At 49.1% G+C, this 16291-nt stretch overlaps 1 protein-coding gene across 2 annotated transcripts in view; it reads left to right on the top strand.

Moving 5' to 3' along the window:
* The window catches only part of FHL1 (four and a half LIM domains 1), a 321710-nt gene that overhangs the window by 274522 nt on the left and 30897 nt on the right, over nucleotides 1-16291 (top strand). For both annotated transcript variants that reach the window (XM_086918670.1, XM_086918669.1), the window contains one exon: nucleotides 1789-1970. In XM_086918670.1, the coding sequence (XP_086774796.1) occupies nucleotides 1815-1970 (156 nt within the window). In that variant the 5' untranslated portion in view covers nucleotides 1789-1814. The remainder of the gene's footprint in view (nucleotides 1-1788; nucleotides 1971-16291) is intronic.

Genomic DNA, 16291 nt, shown 5'->3' with positions numbered 1-16291 from the left:
TGTAGGTCCCAGATGTGTAGTATAATCGGAGTTCTGTATGGGAGGTTGAGGATGAGCTTAGCTGCTGAATTCTGGATAGTCTGTAGTCTTTAAGTGAGTTGCTTGGAGATCCCGGTGTAAACTGGTTCCCATAGTCCAATTTTCTGGTGACTAGAGCGTGAGTGTCAGTTTTTCTTTTGTTGCTCGGGAGCCATTTGAAGATCTTCCTCAGCATCTTCAGGGTCTGGAAGCAGGATACAGTGATGACATTGTCTTGTGTAGCCTTGTCCAGTTTGCTGTTGATGATTATTTTGAGGTTCCTGATGTGGTTCTGGACGATGGAGTAGAACATTGAGGCAACAGGAAAAAAACATACTCCTAAACATACGCCTGGGGGCTTGGGAGACAACGAACCTATACAGACATCATTGGATATTGGTAAACCATAGTCTCATAGTTGCTAAGAGAGACATTGAAAGATGATGGTGAAACACTAAATTGACAATCATAGCCTAATAAAAAACACAGTATGAATTGGTGCATGGCTGCCAAGAATTGTGTGTATAAAGGAACGGGCTGCACACAAAAACTGAAAAAATGTGTGACAGATGGGCTGAAAGAATATATATTGAGTAAATGTGTGATAATGTCTATATCATAAGGTGTGGGTACTGACTGAAGCATGAAAACAAGATCAGAGGATAACTCTGACGCTGTATCAGAAGGAGGGAAGCATGATAGAGGATGGGTCTAACACCTGCTTAAAGTGATAAATCCTGCAAAATTAGGTGTTCGATGAGATGTTAAAGTCATTGAATTGCTGCCAAGTTCTGGTCTCTAATGGTATGTAGAGAATAATTACTGACTCATAGTGCCTTACTAGATTATGGAAAAGTGTTTTGTCTCTAAGATTTGTAGCTCATATTAATCTAATTTTGGTCCAGTCTGTGGAATGACCACAGCCACCCAAATGATGCTTGATGATGCTCTCTCGAAATAGGCAACATTGACCCCCATCTGTTATTCTGTTATTCTGTTGTATCTCACGGCAGCGTTGGATGTAATTTACCGTAGCTAAACATAAGCTTCTTACAAATGCACCTGGATTTTATGGGCAGGACTTTCTACTGGAATAGAAGACATACTACGCTTTTACCAGTGATCCACGGGGTCTGTGAAGCATCCATTCTATCACTTCATGCTCCACCTGGTCACTTAACTATAGGCAGTCATATTACAACGCTTGGACAGCTTGATCCACAAGAATGCAGATGGAACTGTGATGTCCTAATGTTCACACCAAAAGTCTGTAATTTACTAATCCATCATTGAATGGGGAGTTGCCAACACAAGTCTTTGCTCCCAACTTCATAGCTCTCAAATGACATTGTATCGCTGTAGTACCACCACCTATCAGTGTCATAAAAGTAATGTTCAAGGTGATCACAGATATTTTGACCATTAGCACCCAAGCTGTCGGTGATGTGGAAGGCATTGGAGCCACTGTTACAGTTTTGCTTGAAGTGTGTTTGGGTGTCTGGTGTCTGCAATCCTAAACGCGTCAGTTAAAGAAGAGATGGAGTCAAAAATAAGTGGTGTCTTTTATAATTGGCCAAAATGCCACACCTGTTTTAGAAGCACATAGGCAGAAGTGTTATTATCAATGCAGTGGCTGAGATGAAAGGAAAGAGGATGTAATTTTTGTTTATTAATTCATCAAGACGCTCAATATGTCGTGATCACTCTGAGCTCTGAAAAGATTGTTGAGTTACTCCAGGAGTCATAACAGCTTCCTCCCTCTCTCTCCAGGGCCCCGTAGGTACACTACAGGCACAATGACTGAAAAATTCAACTGCCACTACTGCAGGGACCCGCTGCACGGCAAGAAGTACGTCGAGAAGGAGGGACACCACTGCTGTGTCAAGTGTTTCGAAAAAATCTGTGCTAACACCTGTGCCGAGTGCAGAAAGCCCATTGGCGCTGACGCTAAGGTAAGACAAGGTTCTACCCCATTTAGAGAAGTTATGCAATGTCAAAAAAACCTTCATATTCAACGAAAAAAGTACAATTTAGGTTCGTCATGAGCACCAAATGACATCTGTATTCAGAGAGAGCGATGAATGCTCTGTCTGCAGAATATAAAATTCTAAATTGTATATAACTAGTATGTTGTGTGTGTTTTAGAACACTGGAATGTTGAGCGTTCCATTGAAAACAATGGAGTGCTCCTGGCGTCTAATGTCTGGTAGAAGCCCAAACCAACCATCAACATTCCAATGTTTAACAAAGGTTTCGCGAAGCCGAGAGTATTTCAACCCCCTTAGGCTCCGTGAGGCCTTTGTTTTACAAATTAGAACATTCTTCCCTTTAGGGGTGGAATGTTCTAGTAGCCTTAGACCCCTCCATAGCAGGCTTTACCGGCCATTTATTTTATTTATTTATTTTATTTTGGAACTTATATAGCACGCAGCTACCCCCAACTGGGGTGTCCTGGCGCTGCAAACAGTAAGCAGTTGTGAGTGTCTCTGTGCAACTAGAGGTTGGTAAACAGCCAGGTTTTTAAATTGCGTCGAAATAAGCATTCCTATTCTGTCATACGGAAGGACAGTGGCAAGTTGTTCCAAGATCGAGCAGTGATAACTGCGAATGCTCTACCCCCCATTCTAGAGCGGCGAAATCGGGGAGTATGTAAGAGGCAAAGGTGATTTGATCTGCGAGATCGGTTGGACTGAGCATGCTTCAGTGTTGCTCTAAGATAGGCCAATCCCTGACCCTGCATTGCTCTACATGCCAGGACCAGAAATTTAAACTGAATGCGGCTAGTCACAGGTAGCCAGTGTATCTTTTTTAAGCGAGGAGAGATTGAGTGACAATATGAGATGTTACAGATCATTCTTGCCACCACATGCTGTACAATCTGCAGCCGTTTGACCAGATAGGCTGGTGCTCCAGCATACAGGCTGTTTGCGTAATCCAGGTGTGACGTTATAAGGTCGTGAATAATGGTTCGCAAGCATCCAAAAGAAGAAAAGGGAGAATTTTCTGACTCATGCTGAGTTTACCGAAACAAGCAAATGTGACCTTATTTATTTGAGCCTTGCAGGATAACTCATTATCAAATACGAATCCCAGATTCCTGGCAGAAACCACCGGTGCTGGAGGGGGAATTCAATTCAGGTGGCCACCAAAGAAGGGGGTAGAGGGTTTTTTTTCAATTAAAAAACAACACTTAGGTTTTATCCAAGTTAAGCCTTAGAGTGTTGAGTGACATCCAAATAGAGATGTTGCTGAGGCAGCGTCTGAAGTTCGAAAAACTGGTGTCAGAGTGATCTCTAAATGAAAACACTAATTGCGTGTCATAGGCGTATGAAATCACTCTGACCCCACAGGATTCTGCCACCGTAGTCAGCGGCGGTACGTATACATTAAAAAACAGTGGGCTGGGGGGCGTGCCTCTGGCGCTGGGCCCTACAAAGCTTTGTCTAGCGTTAGCCCCGAGCGTCCTTCTGGGGCTTTTGGCCACTCTGGAACCACCTTACAGTAGTGGCCGGCGGTGGAGCGATTTGCGGTGACCCCTGCGCCCGGAGTCGGAAGACCGGAGCCGGTGGAGGCGCCCGAGGCCTGGGCGGCGCTGCGAGCTGCGGCGCGGGGGAACTGAGAAGGGAATCCTGGAGGTGCCCAGCGGCAGGCAACAGGAGGGAGAGCCGGAGCAACGTGGTGCGGCGCTGTGAGGAGCTTGCGGCGGTGAGGAGTCGTCAGCCTGCCGTAGGAGCCCGGGACCCGGTGAGGGGGCGGAGCCTGTTCTCCGCGAGCACCCGAAGCTGTGGTGCGGCCGCCAGAGAAATTGAGGCCGTGGCTTGAGGCCTGGTCCGGAGGGCGGTCCGCACTATCACCGAGACCCGCGCCCAGTGCCCCGACCCGTGCGCAGCAGTTCTCCCGGCCTGAGGGGAGTGTGGTCAGACCCCTCGGGAGTGAGCAGAGGCAGACAAGGCACGGCTACATTCGAGGCCTTCTGCCTGGGACCACGTTTGCCTGGTGGGTCTGGCTTGGCAGCTGAAGGACAGGACAGTGGCGCAGGTCACCGGGAGCGCCAAAGACTGCGGGCACAGGCGCTGAGTGAGCTGTGGGGGCAGACATTGGCCATAAGTTTGTTCTCCTCCTTCCCCCCCCCCCCCACCTGCTGCAGCAAGAGGGAGTGTGGGTCTGCCCTAAAGAACGAATCTGATAAGGGGTTTTGAGAAGGCACACCTGGGGTGTACCCAGGCTAGTCGGAGTGACCGTTGGTGGTGTGACGGAGAGGGGTCGGGCCCCCTGGATATTCGCCTCCACTAAGCTACGTGCTGGTACTACAGCGCCGTCCCTGGCGTTGGAGGGGGAGCTGGTGCTGCGAAAACTTCCCCTGCTGGACCGGGGCTTCCTGACGCACTGAGACGCTTGGGGTCAATAACTCCGGCTGAAGCTTTGGACGCACGTCAAGGGGGCACACGTCAAGGGACCGAGGTGGTGGCAGCAACTGGATTCTGCCCTGGTGTGAGTGGCCAGCGTTCGTGGTGTCTCCCAGGAAAACGAGGGGGGCCACAATGGCTACCGTCCTGCGCAAGGGGAAGAACGGTAAGGATGGCCAACCGAAAAACACCCAGCAACCGGCGTCCCCTGGCCCCAGCTCCTCTCCCAGGAGGTCTGATGATGACGCTCCGGCCACCAAAGCTTTTATGACTGACCTCTTTAAATCCATCAAGGAGAATATCTCTGACCTCCGAGCGCAACTGACGTCTGATCTTCGGGAAGTGAGGCGTGACGTGGATGGCATTGGGGAGAGAGTGGCCACGCTGGAGGATCACGATCTCAACATGGCGAACGGCATCCACCAATTGCAGCAGGACGTGCTGAGGCTCACCGAGCAGAACCTGGACTTCCAATCTCACGCGGAGGACTTAGAGAACCGCTCTCGAAGAAGTAACATCCGTATACGAGCGGTACCGTGGGATGGCGAAGCAGGGGACCTTCGGGGATATGTACAGGATCTATTCCTTCAGATCCTGGGCGAGGATGATGTAAGTGAGATCCGGATGGACCGTGTCCACAGAGTTGGCCTACCTCGGAGGGGGGGAGGGCCGCCCCCTGATATCCTCGTCTGTGTCCATGACTTTCAGCTCAAGGAGAGAATCCTCAGGAAAGCGCGAGACATTCCTAATCTGCTGTTCCGGGAGCATCGCCCGCAGCTCTATCAGGACCTGGCGGCAACGACCCTTCAGAAACGGCGAGAGTTTAGACCGGTAACGGCGTTTCTACGGAACCACAACATTTCTTACTCCTGGGGCCACCCCTTCCACATAGTTTTCCGGTGGCAGAACAAGCTGGCGCAGATCCGCTCCTTACAGGTAGCAAAGGAACTCCTAGGCATTGAGGATGAAGCCCCGGCTTCGAGGGCGAGCAGCCCCACGTCGAGGAGACAACATCGGTCTTCTTCCTGGCAAAGAGTGGGATTGACGGCAGATCGCAGGCGGCCTGACCGAGCGACCAGCCTGCAGGAGAGAGGTGACGCGGTGGCTTCCGTTGCTTCAGCGACGTTGACGGATTCACAACAGAGCTCCGGAGCGGCCTGACTTGTGGGCTGCTGGGCTGTAGGCGCCGGAGGGGTCCGTGCGCTCTGGTTCCGTGGGTATGGTGGTACTTTGTGAGAAGACACCCCGGACCGAGGCCTTGGGAGCCCCGCCTGGAATCTCCCGTCCCCTTCCCGGTGACCATTCAGTGCGCTGCACTGACCTGGGACGATCCATTGAGACTGCTAAGTATATTTGTTTGTTCTTGAGTTGGGGTTTGGTTTGGGGGGGGGGCATTGGGGGTGTTGTGAGGGGCCTGGTGGGAGGGGGAGGAATGGGTCAGGGGGTGGTGGCGCCTGGTATGAATGTATGGTATGCTTTTCTCACGTTGATTATATGCCTTTGGAGCTTTTGACTGTCCGACCTCGGGGGGAGGTCGTTGAATGGGTGGAATATGTTACTGACCTTGAGCTCTGGGACGCGGGCGGAAGTCCAGTGTTTGGTGGGGATCCGGTGGAGAGGGTGTTTCTGAGCCCAGAGGGTGTGTTTACTGGGTATTGGCTGGGAGGAATGGCACTGGCATTGACGGGGAGGGGCGAACGCTACAGTACCATTATGCCGATTAGTATTGGGACATGGAACGTTAAGGGGCTTAACTCCCCTCAGAAGCGCCAAAAAGTGTGGAAATATATTGCTAATCATCACTTGGATATTGTGGGACTCCAGGAGACTCATCTGGCGCGTAAAGACGAACTGCGGTTGCGCCATAAACTTTTCCTGCTCATCTATAGGTCCTCTGCATCTACTAAACACAGGGGGGTGGCGTTTCTCTTCCGAGCGTCTTTACATTTCCAACCCTTGGGGGTTAGCGGGGATAAGGAAGGGAGGTGCTTATGGTCAGGGAGTGCTTGATGGAGAGACTTGTACGTTTGTGGTGGTGTATGTTCCCAATGCGGGGCAAAATGCCTTTCTCCGTGACCTGCTTGACAAGGCGGGGGACTTTGCTGAAGGCCTTATGGTGCTCATGGGGGATTTCAATATGATTTGGGACGGCAATCTAGACAGCTCACAGGCACAGAGAGCAGGTGCTGGGGTATTTTCCGCTGAGAATCAGAGGGTGATTGGTGGACTTGGCTTGGTGGATGGCTGGCGATTCTTGCACCCCCAATCACGCGACTACACATTCTTCTCCCATGTTCATCACTCCTACGCCAGGCTTGACCATATTTTTGTGAGCCAAGCTCTTCAGGGGGACGTCCGGGACTCTAGCATTTTCCCTTTGTCTGTATCAGACCATAGCTTGTTGGTACTGGGATTGCGGTGGCCCTCCGGGGGGGATGGGACGAAAAAATGGTATTTCCCACCGGCCCTTGTCCGAGATGACGTCTCCTGCAAGGCGCTCCGCAAGGCAATAAAGGAGTTCTGGACTCTCAATCCGGCATCAGATACCTCCCTTTTTAATACCTGGGATGCGTGTAAGGCCTCTATAAGGGGCACATGTCTTCATCTTAATGCTAATCTCAATAAATTGAGGCGGAAGGAAAGGGAGGACTTAGAAACGGAATTGGCTCTCTTAGAACAGGCCCACAAAGCCAACCCATCTAGACTCACACTGCGACCACTGACTGCAGTGCGGGGCAAGCTGAAGGCCCACTATACCAACCGTGCAGAATTTACCCTGCTTCGACTTCAGCGCATCTCCTATTCTCAGGGGAATAAAATAGGCAAACATCTGGCTCGTCAACTGCGCGATAAACGAGAACGGGAATATATAGATGGCATTGTGGACTCCTCAGGGTTGATCTGCCACAACGATGTGGATAAGGCACGTCTCTTTGGCAAGTTCTATGAGGCATTGTATAAGGGTGATTCTCTGGACCAAGCAGCCCAAGACCGCTTTCTGGCTGCCCTCCCCATTCCGCGAGTCTCGAGAGAATGGAACGAAATGCTTGCAGCCCCCATCTCTAGAGAGGAGGTACTGGAGGCTATCGGGAACCTTAAGCTCCACAAAGCTCCCGGGCCGGATGGTTATACGGCGTTATTCTACAAATCTTTTGCTTCGGAACTCTGCGATTTTTTAGTACCCCTCTTCAACGAAATGGCAACATCGGGTCGCACCACGAGTTCCATGTCTGAGGCTCTGATCTCCGTGATTCCTAAAACAGGGAAGGATCTGTCCCTCTGCTCGGCCTAACGCCCGATAGCTCTACTTAACATAGATGCTAAGCTATACTCCGCTATCCTGGCTCGTAGACTCCGCGATTTGATGCCGGCCATTATCCACCCAGATCAATCGGGGTTTATTAAAGGGCGACAGACTCATGACAACTTGCGAAGGGTGATTCACCTCAATGAGAAGGCCTCCAGGTTCCGCCTCCCGGCAGTGCTGGTGGGGCTGGATGCGGAAAAGGCCTTTGACCGGGTAGACTGGAACTTCATGTTCCGCACTATGGAGGCTTTTAGATTCTTGCAACACTTCATCACCATGGTTCGAGCGAACTATAGCACTCCCTGCTCTAGGGTGATGGTTAATGGGCATCGTTCCGCCGACTTCGCTCACACCATAGGCACGAGACAGGGCTGCCCTCTTTCTCCTTTGCTCTTTGCCCTAAGCACCGAGCCTCTGGCCATCGCGCTGCGCGAGCAGGAGCAGATAAAGGGGCTCCCCTTTTCGGGTGAGCAACATAAAATCTCCCTTTTTGCAGACGATGTCCTACTCTCTGTGGGGGACCCGGCGCAATCTCTGCCGCACATTCAGACCCTGCTGACCACTTATGAGGAGGTAGCCGGGTTTAAAGTGAATTTTGACAAGTCATATACTGAACTTAACACTCCCGCCGGCCGAGCTGGAGCGCTTGCGACCGCTTACACCATTAGCGTGGGCGCCATCCTCCCTCCTTTATTTGGGAGTCCGGTTGACACCTACTATTGGCTCCCTGTACGCAGCAAACTTTCCACCCGTGTTATCGGCGGTGAGGGGGGAACTAGATCGGTGGAAACCGAAATACATTACTTGGCTGGGCAGAATCCATGCCGTCAACATGGTCCTCCTTCCTAAATTTCTATACCTTTTTCAGGCCCTTCCCATACCTATGGAGTTAGATTTCTTTTGACGACTGAAGACTCTCTTGCTGAAATTCATCTGGCAGGGAGGACGGGCTCGCCTTGCCTTCGCGCTTTTGCGGCGCCCGAGGGAGGAGGGTGGAGTGCGCCTCCCGGATATGCATCTATACTATAAAGCCGCGCAGTTGCGGGTCATGGTGGAGTGGTCGCAACAGGAATCTGAAAAACACTGGCTATACATGGACAGGAGTGTGGCTGGGAGGTCAATCTGGGACCTGGCTTGGAAGCCCAAGCCAGACAGGCCTAGGAATGCTTACATCAGCACCCCTACAGGCACTGTTCTGAAGGTATGGGATACGGTCTCGGGAGACGAGCGTTGGACGTCGTTCCCCTCCCCCTTCACTCCTCTGCACTTTAATCCTGCTTTTCCACCGGCGCTGCAGGAGGGGCCATTTCGGGCTTAGAGGGAGGGCGGCTGCAGGGCCCTTACACACCTATTTCACGGCACGGAACCCCTCACATTCTCCAATTGCATGAAGGACTATGGCCTGTCGCCTACGGAACAATTCCATTATACCCAGCTAATTCACTGGGCGACTTCACCTGGTATGAGAGAGGCAGCCACGAGACCGCCCTCGCTTTTTGAGGCCTTTCTTTTACGAACTGCTACAATGAAGGGAACGATCTCCTTTTTATACAAGCTCCTACTTAGCACAGTGGTCTCCCCTCGCCCCCGCTATATGGATCATTGGGAAGATCAGCTGGGTAGGGACATAGCAGAAAGTGAGTGGAAGGACCTCTGGCGGGATATTAGGGCTCACAACCACTCAGCGGATCTCCGCGATGCCCATTATAAAACTATGTTTGATTGGTACCTTTACCCCTCGAAACTCCATCGCATATTCCCGGCAACCTCAGACCGCTGCTGGAGGGGCTGTGGCTTACTGGGAGATTTCCGCCACATCTGGTGGGATTGCCCACTCATCCGACCTTTTTGGAGTGAAATTCTGTCCCATATCAAGGATATGTTGGGATACCCGATCCCGGACTCCCTGTCTTTTGTCATCCTGGGTCTCCGGGACCCGCTATTGGAACACCAGACGAAAGCGGACAAACAGATTATGTGGCTGTGCCTGGGAGCGGCAAAGCTTACACTAGCTGCGGCTTGGAAGAGACCGACGGCCCCGGCTATGTCACTGTGGCACGCAAAACTATGGAAACTGATGAGCATGGAGAGAATTGCGGACATCTTCTTGGGCAACTGTAAGAACTTTATGTTCCGATGGGGGCCATTAGTCAGATTCTTATCGAGTGGTTTACCGTCTGCTGTATGTCCTTCGGCCCTACGAGCACTCCACCTTTTCCAGGTCTAAATGCATGACTGAAGTGAATGCGTGAGGCAGAGAGTGAATGGTAGTTGGCGCCACCACCTGGGGGAGGGGAGGGATGTCGGGGGGGGGAGAGGGGATTTCAGTTGGGGGGGTTCGTTTGTTGCGGCATAGCTGACAAGAGGGGGACGCTGGCCTTCCCGGGGACATTAGCGTGATAGGATGGCCCTTCTCGTGAAAGACTTAGCAGAGACATTGGGGGTCATCTGGCGGTTGACACCCTTAACTATCCCCAGCTTCCTGGACTTCGCTTTGTTTCATTAACTGTACCCCGCAGCTCTTCCAGGGGTCGTCAGATGTCATTGCTGGGCTAATGTGTGTACCATTGCATTGTTGCCGCCTGTTTTTCTTTCTGTCTTTTCTTAATTTGGTTCCTTTTTTTTCAAATGCAATAAAACCAATTTTACAAAAAAAACAGTGGGCTCAGGGCTGAGCCCTGGGGAACACCACAACTAAGTTATTTCTTTTCAGAGACAAAAGGTTGAAGGTAGACCTGTTGGGGACGATCACTTAAAAAAGATCTAATCCAAGCCAGAGGTTAGCCCTGAATCCCAAGACTATACAGTCTCTCAATCAATATGGCATGAGAGACCGTATCGAATGCCACAGACAGGTCGAGGAGCACTAACATTGCTGCCTCGCCTGCATCAACGCATTCGCGAATAGTCTCTGGCATCTCCAGAAGTGCACTCTCTTAGCTCTCTTTTGACCAACAGATGTTGTTTTTGCATCATCTGATTCTACTTGTAAGAATTTAAGTGTGGACCTCCTAGACCAACTGATGTGGTCTCCCCTCAAAATTCTAAAGGGAGTTCTTTTCAGCATCTGAATAAACATCGTCCTGATGATGGTCTTATTGACGACTGCAGCAAAGACCGAAACGTCGACATCTCGTCATCATCTCCTTTAATGTTGTCTTTTGACACCAACCTACAATCACTTTTTATTGTATAATTTGGGTTGTTTGTTTGATTTAGCAGGAGTTGATGCACAATGTTATGAACTATAGAGAAAACAGTGTCTATCTTTGTTCATGACTCTTTTGCTCCAATTGATTTGTTTATATATATATCTCCCAGAAATTCTCTCTAGTAAAGACTTTATTTGAAATATAACCTTATTTGCTCTGTATTTCTTCCAACCTTCCATCAATTCATTTATAATTGTCGAATAAGATTGATATCCCGTGGATACTACGGAGTGTGTTACTTTGATACAACTCAACAAATCGTAGAAAATAACTTCAAAATAAGTCCCTTGATTTGCATGCCAACATTTTTTGAGAAAAGGTATCAAAAGAGATAGTATTAAAGGAAGTGAAACCCTCCTCCTTGGTAGCCTTGGAGTCAAGAACAGGGGAATCCACGGACTGGTTAAACGTAGAAAGAATGTCTCGGATTTTTACGTAAAAAAAGTTAGATAAACCATCAGAGTTCTTGGTTGGGGGGATCGAGCTAGAAAATGAAGATGGCTTTGAAAACTCTTTCACTATTTTAAACAGTGTTTTTGAGAAATTATCAGTGGAGCTGACTTTCTCAATGTAATACTCTTTCATGTTATCTTATGTTATGTTATGTTATGGTACACTTCAATTTATGGAATTTCTTAATGGCGGCTCTGTAAGTAGCTTTTGCCTCAGGATCAGAGGATTGTCTCTAGTTTCTCTCAAGTTTTTTACAGAGGTTCTTTTCAGCACGCAAGGCGGAAGAGAACCAAGGAGCAGAGGGTTTTAATCTGGAAGAATTTATCGGTTGCATAGGGGCAATCGCGTTTTTAGCTGAGAAAAGCCAGTCATTAAACTTTGAAACATCAGTGTCTAAATCCCCTTCTGACTGCCACAAACCGCGGGAGAGTGCAGGGGCCAGTGATGAACAGGTAATATTGCACCACTTCCTGCCAAAATCCCTGGCCTTAACTGGAATGTCAGAGCGAGGGGTAGTAGCCAGCCTAATGGAAAAAGAAAATGGTCTGACCAAGTGAGAGGGAGGGGTAGTGAAGTAGTCAAATTAGGATGATTGGTGAACAATAAATCCAGCGTATGGCCAGCCAGATGAGTGGGGCCACTAACCCGCTGGGTCAAATTGAGGCCCATCATGGTATCGAAGAGCAGTCCTGCTTTGATACAGGAAGTGTCATCCACATGCGGGTTGAAATCACCGAAAATAGTGAAGTGGGGGTGTTTGAGCGCTAGATCAGCAGCCATAGTATAGAAATCCATAAGGGATTGTGGGAGGGAACCGGGAGGTCTGTATAAGAGAATACCTGCCAAAATTGAATGCAAGGCTTCAGAAGTGCTAAAATACATGACTTCCTAAAAGGCCAATATTAGAGAGCTTCCTGAAGGAGATCTTCCAGCCCGAGCGTAAGATCACTGCGATCCCACCGCCCACCTTGGAACTGGTATGATTAATCCCAACGTAACGATATTCAGGGGAGATAGCCAGATTAAGGTCGGGATTTGAGGAGTCTTTTACCCATGTTTCGGTAAGAAACATTAAGTCCCAAGCATGAGTAGTGAGGGATAGCCAAATATCTCCCGAATGACGAGGTACAGATTTACAGTTGAGCAGACACCCCTTGATGTTTGGAGAAAGGCACGTGCGCTCAGCTACAGGTCTGGCGGGAGAGGGGAATAGTCAGAAAAAAATATTAAGACCTGGTTTAAAAGAGAATGAACAAGTAGCACAATTAAAATGGGCATTAAAATACCCCGAAAATGTACATAGCGACGGAGCATTACACCCTTTATCATTAACTTCCATTAGCTGGAACCTGGTCCAATGTATTCATGCTCCGACGGGGTAGCCGGCAGCATGGCTGGTGCTGGCCGCGGAACAGGCGCGGACCGGCACAGACGGGCTTGCCTTTGGCGCACCCGCTGCATGTAGCACCTGGGCGGATTAGCGCTAGAGTGCTAACCTCTAACTCCTCCCCTCAGCATGACCGGAAGCAAGAGCCCGGCAACCTGCTCTACCTTCCACAACAATCGGGCACGCCCGTGGTGGACCGGGGTAGGGACTGTACCACAGCGAAAACGGGTGAGTGAGCATATGTCCAAATACAGAGCAAAATGCAGAGTGCAGAGTCTAAATTTAAAGTTTTAAAACAAGCAAAGTCTTTAAAAACGATAATGCAGCTAGCGCGAAGAACTCACAACTGCGCGCGTCCATTGCGTGTGACAACTGGCATGGTCTTAAGTAGCACCTGGGTGGATTGGCGCTGGAGTGCTAACCCCTAACTCCTCTCCTCAGAGTGACAGGAAGCAAGAGCACAGCAACCTGCTCTACCCTCCACAACAATCGGGCACGCCTGTGGTGGACCGGGGTAGAGGCTGTAACACGGCGAAAATGGGTGAGTGACTGTATGTCCAAATACAGAGCAAAATGCAGAGTGCAGAGTCTAAATTAAAAGTTTTAAAACAAGCAAAGTCTTTAAAAATGGTAATGCAGCTAGCTCGAAGAACTCTCAACTGCGCACTGCCATTAAAGGCCCACTCCATTTTTAAAGGCCTAAGCCAAATGAAGTAGCCTTTAAAGTCCAGTAGAGCCTGCTAAGGCGGGCTCTAAAGATATAGAAGTAGCATCATACTTATAATGTACTGCAAAGAGTTTTTTTTTAAAAACGTAAGAAAAAGAAATGAGAATACTGAATATTATGTTCGAGGCATATGAGCTGCAGATCTTACACTGTGCATTAGATCTCCACCTGGTGTTGGGCTCGGATGATTGCATGTTGTTGTCGTCTTGGAAGAAGTCTTTGTAGTCACGAGATAGGTGACTCCTCCCTCGGACGATAGTACGCATTGGCATCGGCTCCATCCATAGATTGTTTTTTTCCGTCACTGGGTTCGGATGCAACTTTTCCGCTCCGGTTCGAAAATCAATTTTTCGAGGACTTCGACACGCAAAACTTTCTAAAACTAACTTTAACCTCAATATACATAGACTCCAACTCATCACTTCGATTCCGGTCGTCGACGCGGGCCGTCGGGCCGACCCACGCGGTGAGGCCTACACCTTATGGACAGGACACCATTCAAAAGATGCTCTGAGTGTGGAGCAAAATTTCCACACAGCTCCCATCACGAGGTGTGTAACCTGTGTTTATCACTGGAACAGGACGAGTCGAACTGCACAGCTTGTGCGTCCTTTCGATCCAAGAAGACCATTCGAGATCGGAGGGCCCGTCGACACGACATGCAGAGATCAGCTCCGGACCCGGTTGATATCTTCGACGAAGGTCCATGTGTCCCCAAGGAAGATTCAGATAATCTCCAGATCGTATCTGAGGCAGACGACTCAGATGACTCCATACCATCAGGTCAACGCATGAGTACGACTGACCCTACCCCAGCCCAACCACCTAAACCAAAGGCTAAGGTCAAAACTCCGCCTTCGGGGCCCAGTCGAGACCGAGACATTGCTTCTAAAGCCCCGCCATCGAGCCCGGCTCTGAAGAAAATATTAAAGCCTTCTGGTAGCTCCTTACCGGGCAAACCGCACGTGCCGATACGACCAGCTCCCTCGGCACTGAAACCGAAAGAAGTCCCGGTTCCGCAAAAGACTCAGAAGCCGTCGACTCCTAAAGAAAATACGGCACCGAAACCAATGAAACCTGCTTCCACCCCAAAATCTTCGGTGCCGAAACCCACTAAACCCGTTTCCGATTCCTTCAAGCCCTCAAACCAGTCTTCAACTCCGAAAAAGATACCTTCGGTGCCGAAAACTATGCCACAGGACTATACAACAACTCCTAAGGCTAAAGACAAACAAAAACCAGGCCTGGAGCCGAATAAATTGTCGCCAAAAGCAATTTCTGAAGAAGAGCTTTTCAGATCTGATCCTCTGCAAAAGAGGATATACATAGACCCAGAAACAGGACATGTTTCCACCACACCACACAGGAAGAGGAAGTCAGATACAGAACCTACACCTCCAGTGCCTGTCAAGAAGAAGGACTCTGCCACATCTCCTATGCATCCTTCTTCTCCTGTATCTCCCACTCCTGCTCTCCATTTAAACATTTCACCTCAAAATTCTCCTCTTCATTCTCCATAACATACACCTCCTCAGGATGCTGATGATGATCAGTATAGAATGGGGGGAGGGAAAGACCCAGATGACCCTTTTCCCTACCCTACAGGTTCACCAGACTGGGAGTATCCAAACCCACAGGATATACCAGATATTCCTGACCCACATATATATCCATCTAAACTTTCTCCTCCAAAAAACAATAATGTCAACATGCATTTAGATGAGGCAGAAGAGGACTTCTTACTACACACTTTTGAACAATCCCAAAAATCTGTGCAAATACTGCCAATGATTAAAGGAGTCATTAAACATGCACCAGAAGTGTTTAAAGATCCTGTACGGACTATAATCTTAAACCCAAGGATAGAGAAAAAGTACAGATCAGCTCCTGGGGATCCTGTTTACATTAAAGGACAGCTACCCTTAGACTCCCTGGTAGTTTCAAATGCTAGGAAAAGGGTAAACTCACAAACATCAGGAGAAGCAAGACCTCCTGATAAAGAATCCAAAATCATAAATGCTGCAGGGAAAAGAATAGCTGCCCAAGCTAGTAATACATGGCGCATTGCTAACACACAGGCCCTCCTAGCAAGATATGACAGGGATCCTTCTACAGAGGAGGCTCCAAACAAGCTGGAACAGTCAATTCAGCTTCCTTCAAGACAAATACACAAGCATCCTCTAATAAATGATACTTTAGAGGGGCTACAGAGGTAAAAACAATAAGGGAAGAGGTCGAGGTAAAACAACAATCAATCCTCTTCCACCACTAAACAGTGACTTCCTTCAGCTCCCCCAGCAGCATCCCACTCCTGTAGGGGGGAGATTAACACAGTTCCTACCTGTCTGGAACTCCATCACAACAGACAGGTGGGTAAGACAGATTATCCAGTATGGCTACTGCCTAGAGCTTACAGCTACCTCTCCAAATATACCCCCCAGACAGCGTCCAATGTCCACAAAACATCTAACGCTGCTCCAACAAGAGGTTCTCTCATTGCTACAAAAATATGCAATAGAGCTAGTTCCATTGCAACATCAAGGAACAGGGGTCTACTCACTCCACTTTCTAGTACCCAAAAAGGATGGGACACTAAGACCAATTCCAGATTTGAGGCCTCTCAATCTGTACATACACTCAGATCATTTTCACATGATCACTTTACAACAAGTGCTCCCATTATTACAACAAGGCGATTTCCTCACTACACTAGACCTCAAAGACGCCTACTTTCACATTCCCATACATCCTTCTCACAGGAAGTATCTCAGGTTTGTGCTA

This window comes from Lissotriton vulgaris, chromosome 4_1 (genome assembly GCF_964263255.1).
Source record: "Lissotriton vulgaris chromosome 4_1, aLisVul1.2, whole genome shotgun sequence".
NCBI classification, from domain to species: Eukaryota; Metazoa; Chordata; class Amphibia; order Caudata; family Salamandridae; genus Lissotriton; species Lissotriton vulgaris.
Note: the sequence above shows the minus strand (reverse complement) of the source record. Positions and strands in the feature narration are given on the sequence as shown.